Raw genomic sequence first — 15,797 nt, forward strand, 5'->3', positions numbered from 1 at the left:
ATCTCAATAGTTAAACAAGGCATTTAACTGAACAAATGACGCAAACATCCTTGCCTCACTTCAGCCTTTGTTTAACACATGGGTCTCTAACATGGTACTGAAATAGAGAGGCCTACCAGCTCTTTCATCACAAAACAGACTGTTCAAACACTAGATATACATTTGTCTCCTCTCACCTACCTCATCTTTGTATTTCTAAACTAACGCCAAGTGTCTTTCAATGCATCAAAGGGCAAACAAGGAAGCACTCACTCTAGACTTTCTCATTAAGAGTGAAAAATTAGCTGCCTGAACAAAGAGAGTAGTAATATCCCTGCCCAGGAAACCACCATTGGCAGTGCTGAATATGTCATATGTGGTCTTTTGTCGGACATGTGTATTTTTGCTACTGCCAAATATTTAGCATGGTTTACTACATTATATTTATCATTATAATTAGGGATACACCAATCTACGTTTTTAAGGTCTTATACCGGTATCAATATTTTAGCTTGAAGTAATCCAAGTATCTACTTAGGTTATGTAATTGTTATTTATCCTGCAAGTAACTACTGAACTGCTTTTTATGAATAAAAGTTCACACACTATGACACTATCACACTATCACACACTATATGTCCTAGGCCTACAGTTTTTACTGTCAAATTAAATGCCCAACCACGATATCGACTCAACCAATATCATGGGACTCATACCCATTCCAGCGAAATGTCCTGGATCACCACTGATATCCAATACCAGTATTGTTTCGGTGCATCCATAATTTAAATTATTTACCACTTTATTTTATTTGTAAAGTGTGAAATGGCAAGTTAAGGATCAATTTAACATAATATATTCCTCAAATCTTACTTATACTCCTGTGTAGAGAATGTTACATTGTTATGCATTACAGACATTGCCCTATTCATTTTTTTCTTCGTGAATGGAACAAGGGGGTTAAAATAAGCCTGAAGGTGGTGTTTTCCTTTCCATGCATATGCAGCTGCCTGGGCTTCCAATGGAGAGGAACTGACGTATTAATCCTAAGTGTTCCCCGTCAGTTTGGTGGAGTGACTCATACACATCTGGACTCACTTATCTCACTCTGAAAAGGCGGCTCTTAGTGGTCAGGGTTAACGGTAGCACATGGTAGTAAGGCTCAAGTGAAAGTTCTGTAGTGCTATAAGAAGCAGCACCTTCACTGCTTCCTTATGTCTTTTCATATACTACACTACACAATATAGAGGTCGGCTTAGTACTGCAAATCTGCATTACAGAAAAAAATACAGAGAGGTTTTAGGTGTTTATGTATTTTTCAAAAATTGTAGAAAAAGGTGTATGTGAATATTCTGGTGATTACTTAAAGTACAGACAGATAACATTAGATACATAAAGGCAAAATATGATTCTTTTCAATCAAGTTTAAAACTAACTGAAAAGAAGTAGGAAAAACACTTAATGATGACGACTGAATATAAAGTTTACAATTACAATTAAAAGTATGGTGAAACAAAGAGTTAAATTGACAAAATACATGATATAGAGCAGAATAGCTTTGAATCTGCTTTTCTTGCATAGCTGAACATGATTTAATGACATGTCACAAGTAGCCTTTAAGTTGGGTGCAGCTGTGGAGAGCTCTAAAGAGGTGTTTAAATGGTCTTGCTAAATCATGTTATATGTATTGTGGGAGACTGAACAGGGAAAAGTAAAAAGAAAAAGCTATTTCTCACCAATTGCTGTAGCTGAAATTGCACAACACTCCTGATGTAAAAGTTTAGGCATGTTAAGTGTCTTGCTCCCAGACAACAGATCACAGAAGCACCAGGGGATCGGGATAACAGTCTGTCAGCCATGTGTGCTAATGATTTTCACTTAAGAACAGGTCACAAAGAAGTGCTTCTAAAGAGAGCAATTTGTAGAGTAACGCCCACCTTTCAGCAGTGACAGTGTGGCAGGTTCTTTACAGGGCAAATGGGATGTGCTGAAGGATGTGTCCTCTATAAACAACATGAAGAGACAGTGAGGCCAGGTGGCTTAGAAATCCAATTTGTTATTTAAATAAGAATTAAATGTGTCCAGGTTAAGGAACATTAAACTATAACTTTATGGGACTGTACTGTGGTGGTTATGTTTAGCAGCATGCTGACAGTGACCCCTACTGGCTTGTGCAGGTTTTGACAGCTCCATTGTCTAGGTGGAGCTAAAAGATGAGTCACCTTTAAATCAGACCAAGATTTTGTTTTAACTTGTTAGGGAATTTTACTTTTTACATACAGATCTTCATCTGTTGTGTATGTGGTCTTTATCCAAACAATAACAACAGTAACATGTGTTTCTAATTACATGATCATATCATATGTTATGGATATGATTCAGTGTTTATTTAGTGTTTAATCTTTGTCATTTACCCTTCCTTTTCTCTCCTCTCTTTTCATCTCTTCCTCCAACCTTATTCTCTTTCTGCATCCTAGAAACCAGAGGTAGGTCTTCAGCGCTTTTAGCATGAGTGTGTCCACTGTTACACATCATTGGTGTGATTGCATGTGTCCAGCATCTTAAAGATTTGCCCACACATACCAATAACAGATTTATATTGTAATTAGATTCACCAGGGTGTGTTCTAAGCTACTGGTTTTGATGGATTATTACACGCATTCTTGAGATCTTCACCAAATAGTCTCCATTACTTCTACTTTTGATGCCATGTGGTAGGAGTCACAAGGGCTTTAAAATAGGTTATGAAAATGTCTGATTTGAAAGAACTGTTTCAATACCTTGATGTGTGCATATTTGGCAATTGACAACTTAAAATAAGCTTTTGGGTGTAAAAAATATATATTATAATTTATCTGTATCTTCTACAGGCACATCGTCATGTGACAGATCTCTATGAAGACCTTCGGGATGGACATAACCTGATCTCCCTGCTGGAGGTTCTCTCTGGGGAAACCCTGGTGAGTCCAAATGATGTTTAGTCTCAACTTATCAATTTTTAATAGTTTATCAATGATTGCCAGGTTGCATTAGAGTGCGGTTAATCTAGAGCTTTCTATTATGGTTTACATTAAAGAGCCTCACTAATCAGTGGTTCAATATGAGACTCATCTTCAACATTTGAGCTGGGCTGTTAACTTCTTGCTTCCTTATGTTACTTGTTTATGCCCTCAGGACTTAATTTTTCTCTATTGCAGCTTTAACTCTGTTCATTCAAAAACAATAATCACATTGCCTCCGCATTGGCTGCTTGGTGTGATCACTGCATTTTACACTACTCTTCTTCCCTCCTGGTCTATGCTTTTCTATAACCTTTGCTTGTGTGAGCTGATGTCTGCTGTGTGGCTTCTTTTCCTCTCTTTGCACTCCTCTTGCTAGCTGCGGGAGAGAGATATGGTCAGGAGCATTCATTTGGTGAGTCTAATTATTCTGGGCTCCAGACATGGCTGTACCATTGACAAGACATCCACTGTCATTGTCATTCTGCTGACTAGTTTGTCCTCATGCAGCCATTACAATGGCCATGGCTGTTATTCTCATCAGAGATGTCTTATTCCATTTAGATTTTGTTGCATATCAAGTACATTGTGACCAGAAAATGCTATTACCTTTGGCAACATTCATTTAGTCTTTAATTACGATATATGTTTTTAAATCTTTTAAACAGCCTAAAAGAAATAAAAATAGAAATCATCTCATGTTGGTGTAACGGATAATCAGTGTGGTTGTGTATCAGTCCCAATATTAGTTTGTGTCTCTCTGTGTTCCTCCACATCTGCGACTGCTGTTGTTTAATTATCACTATGTTTATCGTGTCATTCACAGCCCAGAGAGAAAGGCCGCATGCGATTCCACAAACTGCAGAATGTACAGATAGCACTTGACTTCCTCCGTCACAGACAGGTATGTCATAAATGTGTATGCATGAAAATGTATAAAGAACACCCTGTGAGTTGTTGCTGAGAATAGGAACCCCCACAGTTATAAGCTTACTGTAATGATGTGTTTGTGCAGGTGAAGCTTGTCAACATCCGAAATGATGACATCGCTGATGGGAACCCCAAACTCACTTTGGGGTTAATATGGACCATCATCCTTCACTTCCAGGTCTCCTCATCTGTCAGTGTTGTATTTTATTTTTGTTATCACTCTGTTCCTCTGTCTCTGGGATCTGCAACTATCAGCTGCCATTTCCCATCTCCTGGAATCACCCCGAACGGATCCTGATCTTCACAATTCCTCCCATTGTCACAGTAATTCCTGTCAACATAGGCTAACATAGTTTACTAATGTGTAGTTTAGCAGCACACTGCACACCATTGACTTTCAATAGTATGAGTCACTCTGTAGGTGTGCTCTCATGCCTGCAGTGCTTCTTGATACTGTATCCTCCCATGATTAGGCCTGTTATGGCTTCAAACATTCGCCGTGCCCTTAATCTTCGTTCTTCAGGTTTCCCATGAGCCCAAGACGTCAAAACACAAATGAGGTGTGGTTTGGCAAAAAGATCTGGTGAATGCCCTAGAGATATGAAATCCTTCTACTTCTTTCATCACACAAGTAAATTAGGCACTAAATCAAATTTCATCATTTTATTGTGATATGGTGACATGGTGGGTGTGATGGTGTCATAATCTCAAAAGGTGGCATGAGACAGTGGGGTAAATCTGAGTGATTATAAAAGTAATTTCTATGAAGTGTTATTGTATGAGCAGACAACACAATTTTATAATAAATTAGTCTCCTGTCCAATCTCGAACAGTATGCATTGAATTAATCTATGTGTACTTTACTCATACAATACCACTCTATAACTGGGATTCATCAAGTTGGTTGTAGTTTTATCATTTGGTTTCCATTAATAACTAATTTATTTCCTATATTCCTGTATAATCAAAATTAAGTTCCAATTCTCTCATTTTAATATATAATCAATTTATGATATGTTAGATCTCAGATATTCAGGTGAATGGTCAGTCAGAAGACATGTCAGCCAAGGAGAAGCTGCTCCTCTGGTCACAGAAGATGACAGATGGATACCAGGGTATTCGCTGTGACAACTTCACCACCAGCTGGAGAGATGGGAAACTGTTCAATGCAGTCATTCACCGGCACTAGTAAGTAAAGACCTTTACATTCTAGGAGCATACACTCAGTTGTATAGATACGGCATTACTGTCATACGACTAGGCCAGATTTAGGGGAGTCTGATCGAAAATGGCTCCAGGAGGGAAAAGTGGTGATAGGCTAAACTTTAGTTCTATCCACTAGCAGACAGGCTGTCTGTGAGGATGCAAGGAAGCTGTTATGATTATTATTTCAACCAATAAAATGCAGGCAGAAATTATGTGTCACCTGACTATGTGAATACTGGATATATAATATGTAATCTGTAAAGACCTAATCAAAACCACAAAGCACTGAATTAACATATGTAGTATATTAGGTATATTATAAAGTAGTTAAGTAATCAATATCAATTAAAAGCAGTGTTGGGAGTAATGTATTATAAAAGTAATGTATTACAGTAATGCGTTGATTTTTGCTGTAACGCAGTAATGTAAGGCATTACAGGGGGAAAAATTGTAATATTTTACTCGGTACAAATGTGAGTAACGCGCGTTACAATGCTTTTTTAACCTGGATTGAAGTGGTGGGTTTTTCTTCATAGAAATTCGCTAAAATCACCGTGAAATCAGCAGCGGTGAAACGCCGGAGACGCGGCCGGATAGACCTTCAGTTAACCGCGGGTGAAAGGACCGACCCAGAACTCTACGCTGTTTAGACCTGGTTTAGACCTGGGTCACTTCTGGTTTAGACCTGGCTTACAGTCGTCCCTCGCTCTAACGCGATTCACTTTTCGCGGTCTCGCTGTTTCGCTGATTTTTAGAATTTTTTTTTTGTGCAATTTTGCATGCCTTTTGTTTTTAGTGTATGAACACGTATTGCGTTCCTCCCGCTGCGTCCTGATCGGCTAAGGGACTCCTGTCTCCTGTACAGTACAGTACAGAATATGTTCAGCTGCCAAATTTAAATACATGTTCAATCTGTAGCAGTGTGATTCTGAAGTGCTGTATGTCTGCAAGTTTTCTCTCCGACAAAATCCACAACGTCGATGAAATGTTCTGCACCGACAAAGTCTCCTGCGCTCGCACCCAAAAGACAGAGGACGATGCAAACCATCGCACAAAAAGTTGGACTTCTGGACACGTTGAAGGAAGGTAGAAGTTACGCGCTGTAGCAGAGTTTTGCACCGGGTCTTGTACCCGCAAATATTTGCTGAAATCAGGACCGTGAGCCCCCGCAGCAGGGTCCATAAAGCGCGATCGGACGACAGCCGCTCTTACCTCCATGAGGTGCGGAGCAAAGCCGGTCCTTTCTCCTGCGGTCACCTTTGAGCCCGTCCCGACAGTGAGTCCTGTTTTAGTCCTAGTTCAGTTCTGGTTTAGTCCTCCTCTTCAGTCCTGGAATCAGTCTGAGGTTAGTCCTGTTATAGTCCTGGTTTAGTCCTGGTTCAGCTCTGGTTTAGTCCTGGTTTAGACCTTGTTTAGTCCTGGTTCAGTCCATATCCGGCTCAAAAGTTCAGCTTTTTCGCAGTTATTTTGGTGAGAGTAACTTAAAGTAATGCAATAGTAATGTAATGCCTTACATTTTAAATACAGTAATATTGTAATGTAACGAATTACTTTGAAATGACAGTAATAAGTAATAAATAACACATTCCAGTTTTAAAGTAACTTGCCCAACAGTGATTAAAAGCAGGCCACAGGAATTAATAGACTTGTTTTGACAACTCTCGTCTATTCGTTTTTTCTGATCAAGGTCAGTGTAGCATAAGATTCAGGAAACGTTTCAAATGTCAGACTACTCTCCAATATGCCCGCTTCAACCTGCTCTGTAATTGGAAAAATGGTTGAACATTTTTAGAAGATGTAGCTAGACAGGTAACCAAAGAAATGCTTTTCAAGCTTTTTTTTACACTATAAATTATGTAAATGCTCTTTTTGTTTATTTAATGTCAAATTTACTTTGGCAGATGTCGCTTAATTGTATCATTGCATATATAAAAGAATTGCAGAAAGCATTTCTATTATATTTTACTAGACCTGTTGGTAACTTAATCCATCTTCTTTCCATACAAGTCATTATAATAAGTTAAAGTCCCAACTGTTCAAAGCACCATGCAATGTCAATGTTGACAGTAAATACAATGTTTTAAAGTGTTTGTGTATGATGGATTTCCAACTTTCCAATTATTCAAGAGCTGAGATAAGGCCTAGTATTTATAGGTATTATGAAATGGAATAAAATGTACCTGTAGGGGCAGGTTTCCTTTGATTTGACCTGCCGCCTACTTTCGGATACACAGGATTCTGTATTTGACTGTTACAAAGGGTAGGGGTGTGGTGTGTGGGCGTTACTGTAACTTTGTATGGCTGCTGCTTGAAAACCCTAGAGTTACTTCGAGTCTAGGCACAAAACAGGGCATTGAGTTGCAGGAAATGTGTTCATCTTTTGTAGAGAAAAAAGGAGAGACACCATTTTGATTTTGATCGAACATGTAGAAAGAGGTGCAAGATTGTACAAGATGGATGATTTCAGTTTTGGATGTATTGGAAATTTCTTTGGACCTTGAAACTCTGCATTGGAATATCCGAATCTTACATGAGTGGCTTGTACTGATGTCATTTAACACCGTTTTGACAAGATGCTAAGTTTGAAAAGAAAATCCAAACCGCGGAAAAGAAGTCTTGGATTTAGCAGCAGATCTTCTAGCAGTGGGGTGGACAGGGTGGTCATGCTGTGTGACGACATTCCGTCACTGGACTCGGGGCGGAGTTCAAACAGCTTTGGGGCACGCTCCAGTGGTGACGAACTGGTTCAGGGGTGGAGGTCTCACAGCTTCCATGGCACTACCCGACCTCCAGGCATAAGTAGCTCCTCTAGACCAATGAAGCAGTATTCAGTTCGAGAAGTAAAGCCAGTGGAGTCAAGTCCTGTTCAGGCAGTGTATGTGGACCGGACTACTAAAGTGTAAGACTAAAGTGACCTGTTAAGTAACATGCTAAAAACTACAGTATTTGACAGTTTTATAACTGTTGACATTACATTAAAATGGTACAGTTGAGTTGTGATGATGATCTTCTAGCAGCTCTGTACTGTAAAATACATTCTTTCATTTGAGATTTGGCTCTAACAATCTCTTGGCCCCAGGTTTAGTTAAATTGCAGCTGCTGAACATGAGCAGGTGGTGCTTCAACTTTTAGCCATTGGCAGGAGTTACATAATCCACTGTTAATCACATGAATGATTTAAGCATGTTTGTAATTCCTGGATGTGTTAATCAAGGATTGCTCTAAATTTTATTGCAAAAAATAACAATTCTAATTTTGACAGCATCTACATGGTGTGCAGTGTAAGAGGAAGTGTGTAGTTTCTGCTGTTATTTTAATAATTTCAACTCCCTGTAACTCTGATCTACAATTGTGTTTCCACAGTCCAAGACTTATTGATATGGGCAAAGTGTACAGACAAAGCAACCTGGAAAACCTGGAGCAGGCTTTTGGAGTGGCAGAGCGAGACCTGGGAGTCACTCGCCTTTTGGATCCAGAGGGTAAGATCTCAAAAGTCTCACTTTGTATTATTATTTTGCATATATTGTATCATTAAATACATATTTTTTTTTAGATGTTGATGTGGCTCACCCTGATGAGAAGTCCATCATCACATATGTTTCATCCCTGTATGACGTCATGCCCCGCGTTGATGTAACCGTCAGACCTAATGTAAGCAAGTGCTTAACTATAACTCTATTCAATCCTTCTTGTTAGGCATCATCTTATCACATTTCATTATTTGTGTCAGTGCTACATTATTGACCCTGTCTGGCACTTGTGTATTTAAAGATCTTTGGCTACACACACTCCAAATGTTAAATGAATAAGACAGGGTTTGAGTTTTCATTTTGTGAGAAAACTGTGTGTTTGCTCTGTGTTTACTTGACCACTTTCACAAGACTTGGATTGTCGAGTCAAATTAAGTTTAGGTGCTGTGTGAGAGTTGGAGCATCCAGACATGAGAGAAAAAGGCCTGTGCTGTCTGCAGTGGACTCACGACTGTCTCATTCTCACTGCAGGACTTGGAGCTGCGCTGGCAGGAGTACTACGAGCTGGTGACGCTTCTGCTGCAGTGGATTCGACACCATGTTGTCATCTTTGAGGAGAAGAAGTTTCCCACCAGCTATGAGGAGATAGAGGTAAGTTATATTCTGTTTTATGCTTAGTTAGGGTAAATATGATTAACTATTTAGTTAGGAGCTTAGTCACACGGGAGGAGCTCGGAGTAGAGCCGCTGCTCCTCCACGTTGAGATAAGCCAGTTGAGGTGGCTCGGGCATCTGTTTCAGATGCCTCCTGGGCGCCTCCCTTGGGAGGTGTTCCAGGCATGTCCCACCGGAAGGAGACCACAGGGAACACACAGGACACGCTGGAGGGACTATGTCTCTCGGCTGGCTTGGGAACGCCTTGGGGTCCCCCCAGAGAAGCTGGAGGATGTGTCTGGGAAGTCTGGGAGTCTCTGCTTAGACTGCTGCCCCCGCGACCCAGCCCCGGATAAGCGGAAGAAAATGGATGGACATTTAGTTATGTAGGGATTAACCATGTTAGTGAGTCAGTCTGATCTATGTAATACATTTGGTTCACTAGAGGATAACTAGGATTTGATATCTTAGAGGGATTGCTCCATGATAGGGAACAGATGTGAACAGAAACCACATGCCCATTGTCCAAACACTTTGTTGTACTGTAGGTGGGGCAGTGTCAGTGGTGAGATAATAAAGCCAAAAGGAACATAATGTGAGTCTCCTCTTGACTCCACCCTGTTGGCTACAGAAGAAAAGTCTGTTTTTTTCTGATAATTCAGTAGTTATGTGGTTCTATAGGCAGTATGAAGTAATATATGAAATGATTCAAAACTATGCAGTTTACCTCACCAAGAGATAGGAGAAATAAGTAAATAACCATGCATGACTAAATCATTGACAATACAAGTACAAAACAAGTTAAAAATGCTTTTGTCAACATATATAGCTATAACTATACTTTAATATTTTTATTTTAGCTTTTGTGGCGTCAGTTCCTCAAGTTCAAGGAGACAGAGTTGCCAGTGAAAGAGACTGACAAGAACCACTCAAAACAAATCTACCAGACCTTTGAGGTATAATTTCTGTTACAGTCAAATAAATTGTCATAAGGTATCAAATTACATGATTATTTTTCCCAAAGAGCGCAGTACATGCTGGGCAGGTGAAAGTCCCACCAGGCTACCATCCCATTGATGTGGAGAAGGAATGGGGGCGGCTGCATGTGGCCATTCTCGAGAGAGAGCGTTTGCTCAGAATAGAGTTTGAAAGGTAATCAGAGTCACGCATTATGGTATTAAGTAACACTGGTCAGGAAACCCTATCTTTTATCTTGTAAAAATGTTGGCCATGAAAACAAGAAAGCTTTTGAAGTGGTCATAAAAATGCTGAATGTCATGAGACTTTATTTAAATTAGAAATGGTTTTACAAGTGTAATATTGTGTGTAGAAAAGTGGAAGTCACGGGATACTTGCTCATGTTGGAGTCTTGTTTACGCACTGAAAAACAAATGAGTGAATGGGCAGAAGACAGACAGTTGTCTCTGTCTGTGCTGCAGCATAGATGAGCACTCATGCTCTTTTAAATAGGACTTTTAGCATGGCATTTGTAATAGACACTCTTAGATTGGAGTACTTGCTAAAGCGTAGATGGATGTAAGCTGTAATTTAAATTACAAATGAAATTTCTTTAATGTTAAGAAGCCTGCATTGTGTCTGTTCTACATGTGCAATAGTCTTTGTGTTTTTGACACAGACTTGAAAGACTGCAGAGGATTTTCAGCAAAGTCCAAATGGAGTCTGGTGTTTGTGATGATCAGCTCAGTCGTTTGGAGGCCCTCCTGCAGACTGTAAGTCATATTTTTATGTCATCATATTATCATTTACAAACAGTGTTTAGGTATTTGGAATTAATACTAAATGAGAATTGCACTGAGGTGTTTACTAAGTACTAAGTACAATTTGGGTTTTGTGTGGGATTAAAAATGACTGAAATTGTATCTTAGAGTCTTTATGGTGTCCACATATATTGTGATGTAATATAACATGTAATGAACATTTTGTTTGTGCTTAAATAAGTGATTTCTTTCACTGACTGTGAACCTTACTGGTTTTAGGACATTCACCTGCTGAATGCAGGGAAGCCAGCCCAACACACAGCAGAAGTTGAGAGAGAGCTGGACAAGGCAGACAACATGATCCGCCTGCTTTTCAATGATGTGCAGTTTCTTAAAGATGGGCACCACCCTCAGGCTGAACAGATGTATCGCAGGTGAGTGTGCAAAAAAAAAAGTTTAACAAATGCTTAGTAATTACCCCCTTAGATTTGAAAACTAACCTTTTAAAATTACCCAAACTCTGCAGAGTATTCCGGATACATGAGAGGCTGGTGAATTTGCGCAGTGACTATAACCTCCGACTAAAGGTTGCACCAGTGGTGTCAGTCCAGCAGGCTCCAGTGAAGGGCCGCCCAGAACTGGATGATGTCACTCTGCGTTATGTACAGGATCTGTTGGCCTGGGTGGAGGACACCCAGAAGCGCATCGATGAGGCAGAGTGGGGTTCAGACCAGCCCTCTGTGGAATCCCAGCTGGGCAGCCATCGGGGACTGCACCAAACTGTGGAAGATTTCAAGGCTAAGATTGAACGAGCCAAGACGGATGAGGTAATTCACAATATAAGTGCAAAATAACAAATAATTTCTAGTCAATAGATCAAGCATTTCAATATTATGTTCTTCAGAATCAGCTATCACCAATAAGCAAAGGCACATATAAAGACTACCTGGGTAAACTGGACCTACAGTATGGAAAACTGCTGGTAAATATATAAATGTTGTCTTACTGAAATAAATATAGAAGGAAACCTATAGATAATTATAATTTACATTTATTTTCTAGAATTCTTCAAAGTCTCGTCTGAGAAACTTGGATTCACTTCATGCATTTGTCAGTGCTGCTACAAAAGAACTGATGTGGCTCAACGACAAAGAGGAGGAGGAGGTCAACTATGACTGGAGCGACAGGAACACAAATATGACAGCTAAGAAAGACAACTACTCTGTATGTTTTCCCGTCTGTTTCCCATTTTATGTAATGTTGAAACAGTTCTTTCAAAAGGGTAACCATTTCTTGATTTTTAGGGTCTTATGCGAGAACTTGAACATCGGGAGAAGAAGGTCAATGACATTCAGGCCATGGGTGACAAACTTGTTCGCGATAATCATCCTGGCAAAAAGACCGTTGAAGTAACTATGACTATCATTCTATGTCAGCCAAACCGACAGAACAATAAAATTATGACTCAATGCATAGAAAAGACTATATTTGTACTTGCTAAATGTAGTGTCCTGCACATTCATTTACAGTTTACTGGTATCAGTCTTTTGAACAACAGTGATTTGGAATTACCAACACTTTAGAAAGAGAGAAAATGAAATACTTTTAAATATACACCACTTATGGTAATATTAATTTATTAATGCAATCTTTGATCTAGGCTTTCACAGCTGCTCTGCAGACTCAGTGGAGCTGGCTCCTTCAACTGTGCTGCTGCATTGAGGCTCATCTAAAGGAAAACACAGCCTACTATCAGGTAATTCACCAACCACTACTGGAAAATTCAGCACATTTTAGTGCCCATAGCAATAACATCTGTCTTTTTTACAGTTCTTTGCTGATGTGAAGGAGGCCCAGGATAAGATGACAAAGTCACAAGAAAACATGAAAAAGAAGTACAGCTGTGATCGCAACACAACAGCCACACGCTTGGAGGATCTGCTGCAGGATGCTGTGGTGGGTGTCTTATCCAGTAGCGAAAAATATTTATATTGTACATTGTGTTGTATTAATATGGATGAAAATATGAAAAAAAAATATAAATACATCTTAACAGGAAGAGAGAGAGCAGCTGAATGAGCTAAAGACTATGGTAACTGGCCTTAACAAAAGAGCCAAGACCATCATCCAACTGAAGCCACGTAACCCCACCACCCCAATCAAAGGAAAACTGCCCATTCAAGCGGTGTGTGACTTCAAGCAACAGGAGGTAAATTAAATATCATTTTGTCTAATGTCTGGGTTAATTTAGAAAAGTTTACGGTAATAACTATATAAATTGAATCATTTATCATGTATAGTATATTTAGTCATCTAAATAGAATATACTTGATCATTTTGATCGTTGTGGTAAAGTCATGTTGTATTTCTTCTGTTTAGATCACCGTTCATAAAGGAGACGAGTGTGCACTTCTTAACAACTCACAGCCATTCAAGTGGAAGGTGCTGAATCGGACTGGAAATGAGTCTGTGGTCCCCTCTGTCTGCTTCATAGTACCTCCCATCAACAAGGAAGCTCTGGACAGTGTAGCCAGGTCAGCCCAAGGCACAACTGAAGACAATTTTTATTATGGTTTACATTAAGTAATGACATTATGTGCTTGACTCACTATGTCTTCTCCTGTGGTTTAGTCTGGACGGAGGCCAACAGCAGATGGTGTTGATGTGGCAGAAATACTACATAGACATGAAGAGTCTGTTGTCGTGGCAATACCTGATGAAAGACTTTACGCAGATTAATTCATGGAACATTACTCTGGTAAATTTACAGCTAAATTATGTATATTACCTCTATGTAAACTATTAAACTGTGAAGTGTTATGTATTAAGCTTTATTCAACCCCAGCCAGAGTTATTTGCTTGAATATTTGAGCACAACTCTTGTATGTGTTTTGTGCAGATTTTGTTTGCCTTTGAATGCACAGGTTGAGTGAGGTACAACTTGTTAAGTGAAAAACAACAGATTGCATTTTTGTTTTCTAAATGAATTAAAATTGAATTACAAGATCTGCACATGCTGTTGTGTTATCAAATTAAGTCAAAATATATTTACAGTAATACAGTTGGTTCTGTTATTATTATTAGTGTTTACTTATTTATTTAGATTTCATATTTCAAAGCTAATTATTCATTCAATCTAATATTTTATATTAGATTTAATTTCAATTTGGTAAATTACATTGCAGTGTTACTTTGTTTAGCATTCTATGTGAAATCTAAACCTCATTTTCTATATTTTAAAGTTGAAGTCCATGAAGCCAGAAGAGTACAGGCTGGTGATGAGGAACCTGGAGCTGCACTTCCAGGATTTTATGAGGGACAGCCAGGACTCTCAGATGTTTAGACCTGATGACCGCATGCAAGTGGAGCAGGACTATGCCAAGGCGACACAACATTTTGAAAACCTCCTTCATTCTATGGAGAAAGGTAACACGGAAATCTAAAATGAACTAATCTAATGTAGAACTGCAGATAAACATTTTACTGTTTGAGTATAGAAATTCAGGGGATTTATGTTTCTAATTCGTCTTTCAGAAACAATGTCTTTTAAGACCAAAGGTGAGTGGTGTGAAGGCAGAACAGCACTTAAAGTTATAGGCTGTAAACACGCTTATATAAGCGAGTGACTGCATGTTGCTCTGCTTATTTCATTCTTTCACTATTATCCGTTTTTATGTTTTGACCAAATAAAAGCACATAATATTGTATTGCATGGTTTGATACAGTGTTGCAAAAGGTACTTGAAAATACATTAAAAGCTTAAACTACACATTTGGTGTAGATAATGTCGATGGCTTATCAAAAAATACACTCTTGGCTTTTGGCTTTTTATGGTCAGTCTTTAAGCTGTTTTTGTCAGACTGTGAATTGTACAGTACTAAGGATATTATACAGCATAACAACAATTTCCATGTTGTTTAGGTCAACAGGATGAGACACTGTGTAAGAACTACATCTCTGAGCTGAAAGACCTGCGTATGCACATTGAGGACTGTGAGAACAGCACTGTGGCTCGAATCCGAAAACCAGTGGAGTCAGAGCCTCTGAAGGATTGTCTCCAGAAGACATCAGAGCAGAAGGTACACCCTTCACATGTCTTTGTTATGCATCATGAATCTCAACAGTGAAATGATATCTTAATTGACCACAAACCCAAATATTTACACTTCTCTAGTTTGTGCTGTACTGAGAAACTAAATTTAAACAGGGAAGAAATTGCTACTGTTAAGCATAAAAGCCGCTACGTTTACCTCCCTATCTCTATCCCCCCTATAACGGTTTTGATGATGAGTCATGATGCTTTTTACCAATGGATGTAATGGACTAAAAAAAATATTCTGTCTAATTGCAGAAAGTGCAGGTGGAGCTGGATGGTCTGAAGAAGGACTTGGATAAAGTCTCTACAAAGACGCAGCAGGTCCTGAACTCGCCTCAGCCCTCGGCCTCAGTTCCAGTGCTCCGCTCAGAGTTGGACCTCACAGTACAGAAGATGGATCACGCCCACATGCTCTCTTCTGTCTACCTTGAGAAGTGAGTGGAACACCCAGTTTTCATAATGATTTGGACTTTCTACTTAACGTGAGTGTGAAGTATTTAACCCACTAACCGTCCTCAGGCTGAAGACGGTAGAAATGGTGATCCGCAACACCCAGGGTGCAGAGGGTGTTCTCAAACAATATGAGGACTGCCTACGTGAGGTTCACACTGTTCCCAGTGACGTCAAAGAAGTGGAGTCTTATAGAGCCAAGCTCAAGGTTGTAATGTTTATTTTTGTATACTACAGGCTAATTAAATTTAAAAATTTAAATAATCTTCATCTTAATCTTTTTCTTCATTGTTATT

At 39.2% G+C, this 15,797-nt stretch overlaps 1 protein-coding gene across 1 annotated transcript in view; it reads left to right on the top strand.

Annotated features, from left to right (window-relative positions):
- LOC110171780 (uncharacterized) overlaps window positions 1–15,797 on the top strand; it is a 75,863-nt gene that overhangs the window by 25,442 nt on the left and 34,624 nt on the right. Inside the window, 24 exon segments of the mRNA XM_055163868.1 lie at window positions 2,850–2,939; window positions 3,805–3,882; window positions 3,994–4,086; window positions 4,930–5,096; window positions 8,478–8,593; window positions 8,668–8,765; window positions 9,116–9,235; window positions 10,098–10,193; window positions 10,262–10,389; window positions 10,874–10,967; window positions 11,235–11,389; window positions 11,482–11,782; window positions 11,860–11,937; window positions 12,018–12,179; window positions 12,260–12,364; window positions 12,616–12,711; window positions 12,786–12,911; window positions 13,012–13,164; window positions 13,335–13,489; window positions 13,587–13,713; window positions 14,198–14,381; window positions 14,877–15,034; window positions 15,307–15,485; window positions 15,571–15,709. Of these exon segments, the coding sequence (XP_055019843.1) occupies window positions 2,850–2,939; window positions 3,805–3,882; window positions 3,994–4,086; window positions 4,930–5,096; window positions 8,478–8,593; window positions 8,668–8,765; window positions 9,116–9,235; window positions 10,098–10,193; window positions 10,262–10,389; window positions 10,874–10,967; window positions 11,235–11,389; window positions 11,482–11,782; window positions 11,860–11,937; window positions 12,018–12,179; window positions 12,260–12,364; window positions 12,616–12,711; window positions 12,786–12,911; window positions 13,012–13,164; window positions 13,335–13,489; window positions 13,587–13,713; window positions 14,198–14,381; window positions 14,877–15,034; window positions 15,307–15,485; window positions 15,571–15,709 (3,198 nt within the window).

Source organism: Boleophthalmus pectinirostris, unplaced genomic scaffold, assembly GCF_026225935.1.
Source record: "Boleophthalmus pectinirostris isolate CB_2022bp ecotype Guang Dong unplaced genomic scaffold, ASM2622593v1 HiC_scaffold_6, whole genome shotgun sequence".
In the NCBI taxonomy this organism is placed as follows: Eukaryota; Metazoa; Chordata; class Actinopteri; order Gobiiformes; family Gobiidae; genus Boleophthalmus; species Boleophthalmus pectinirostris.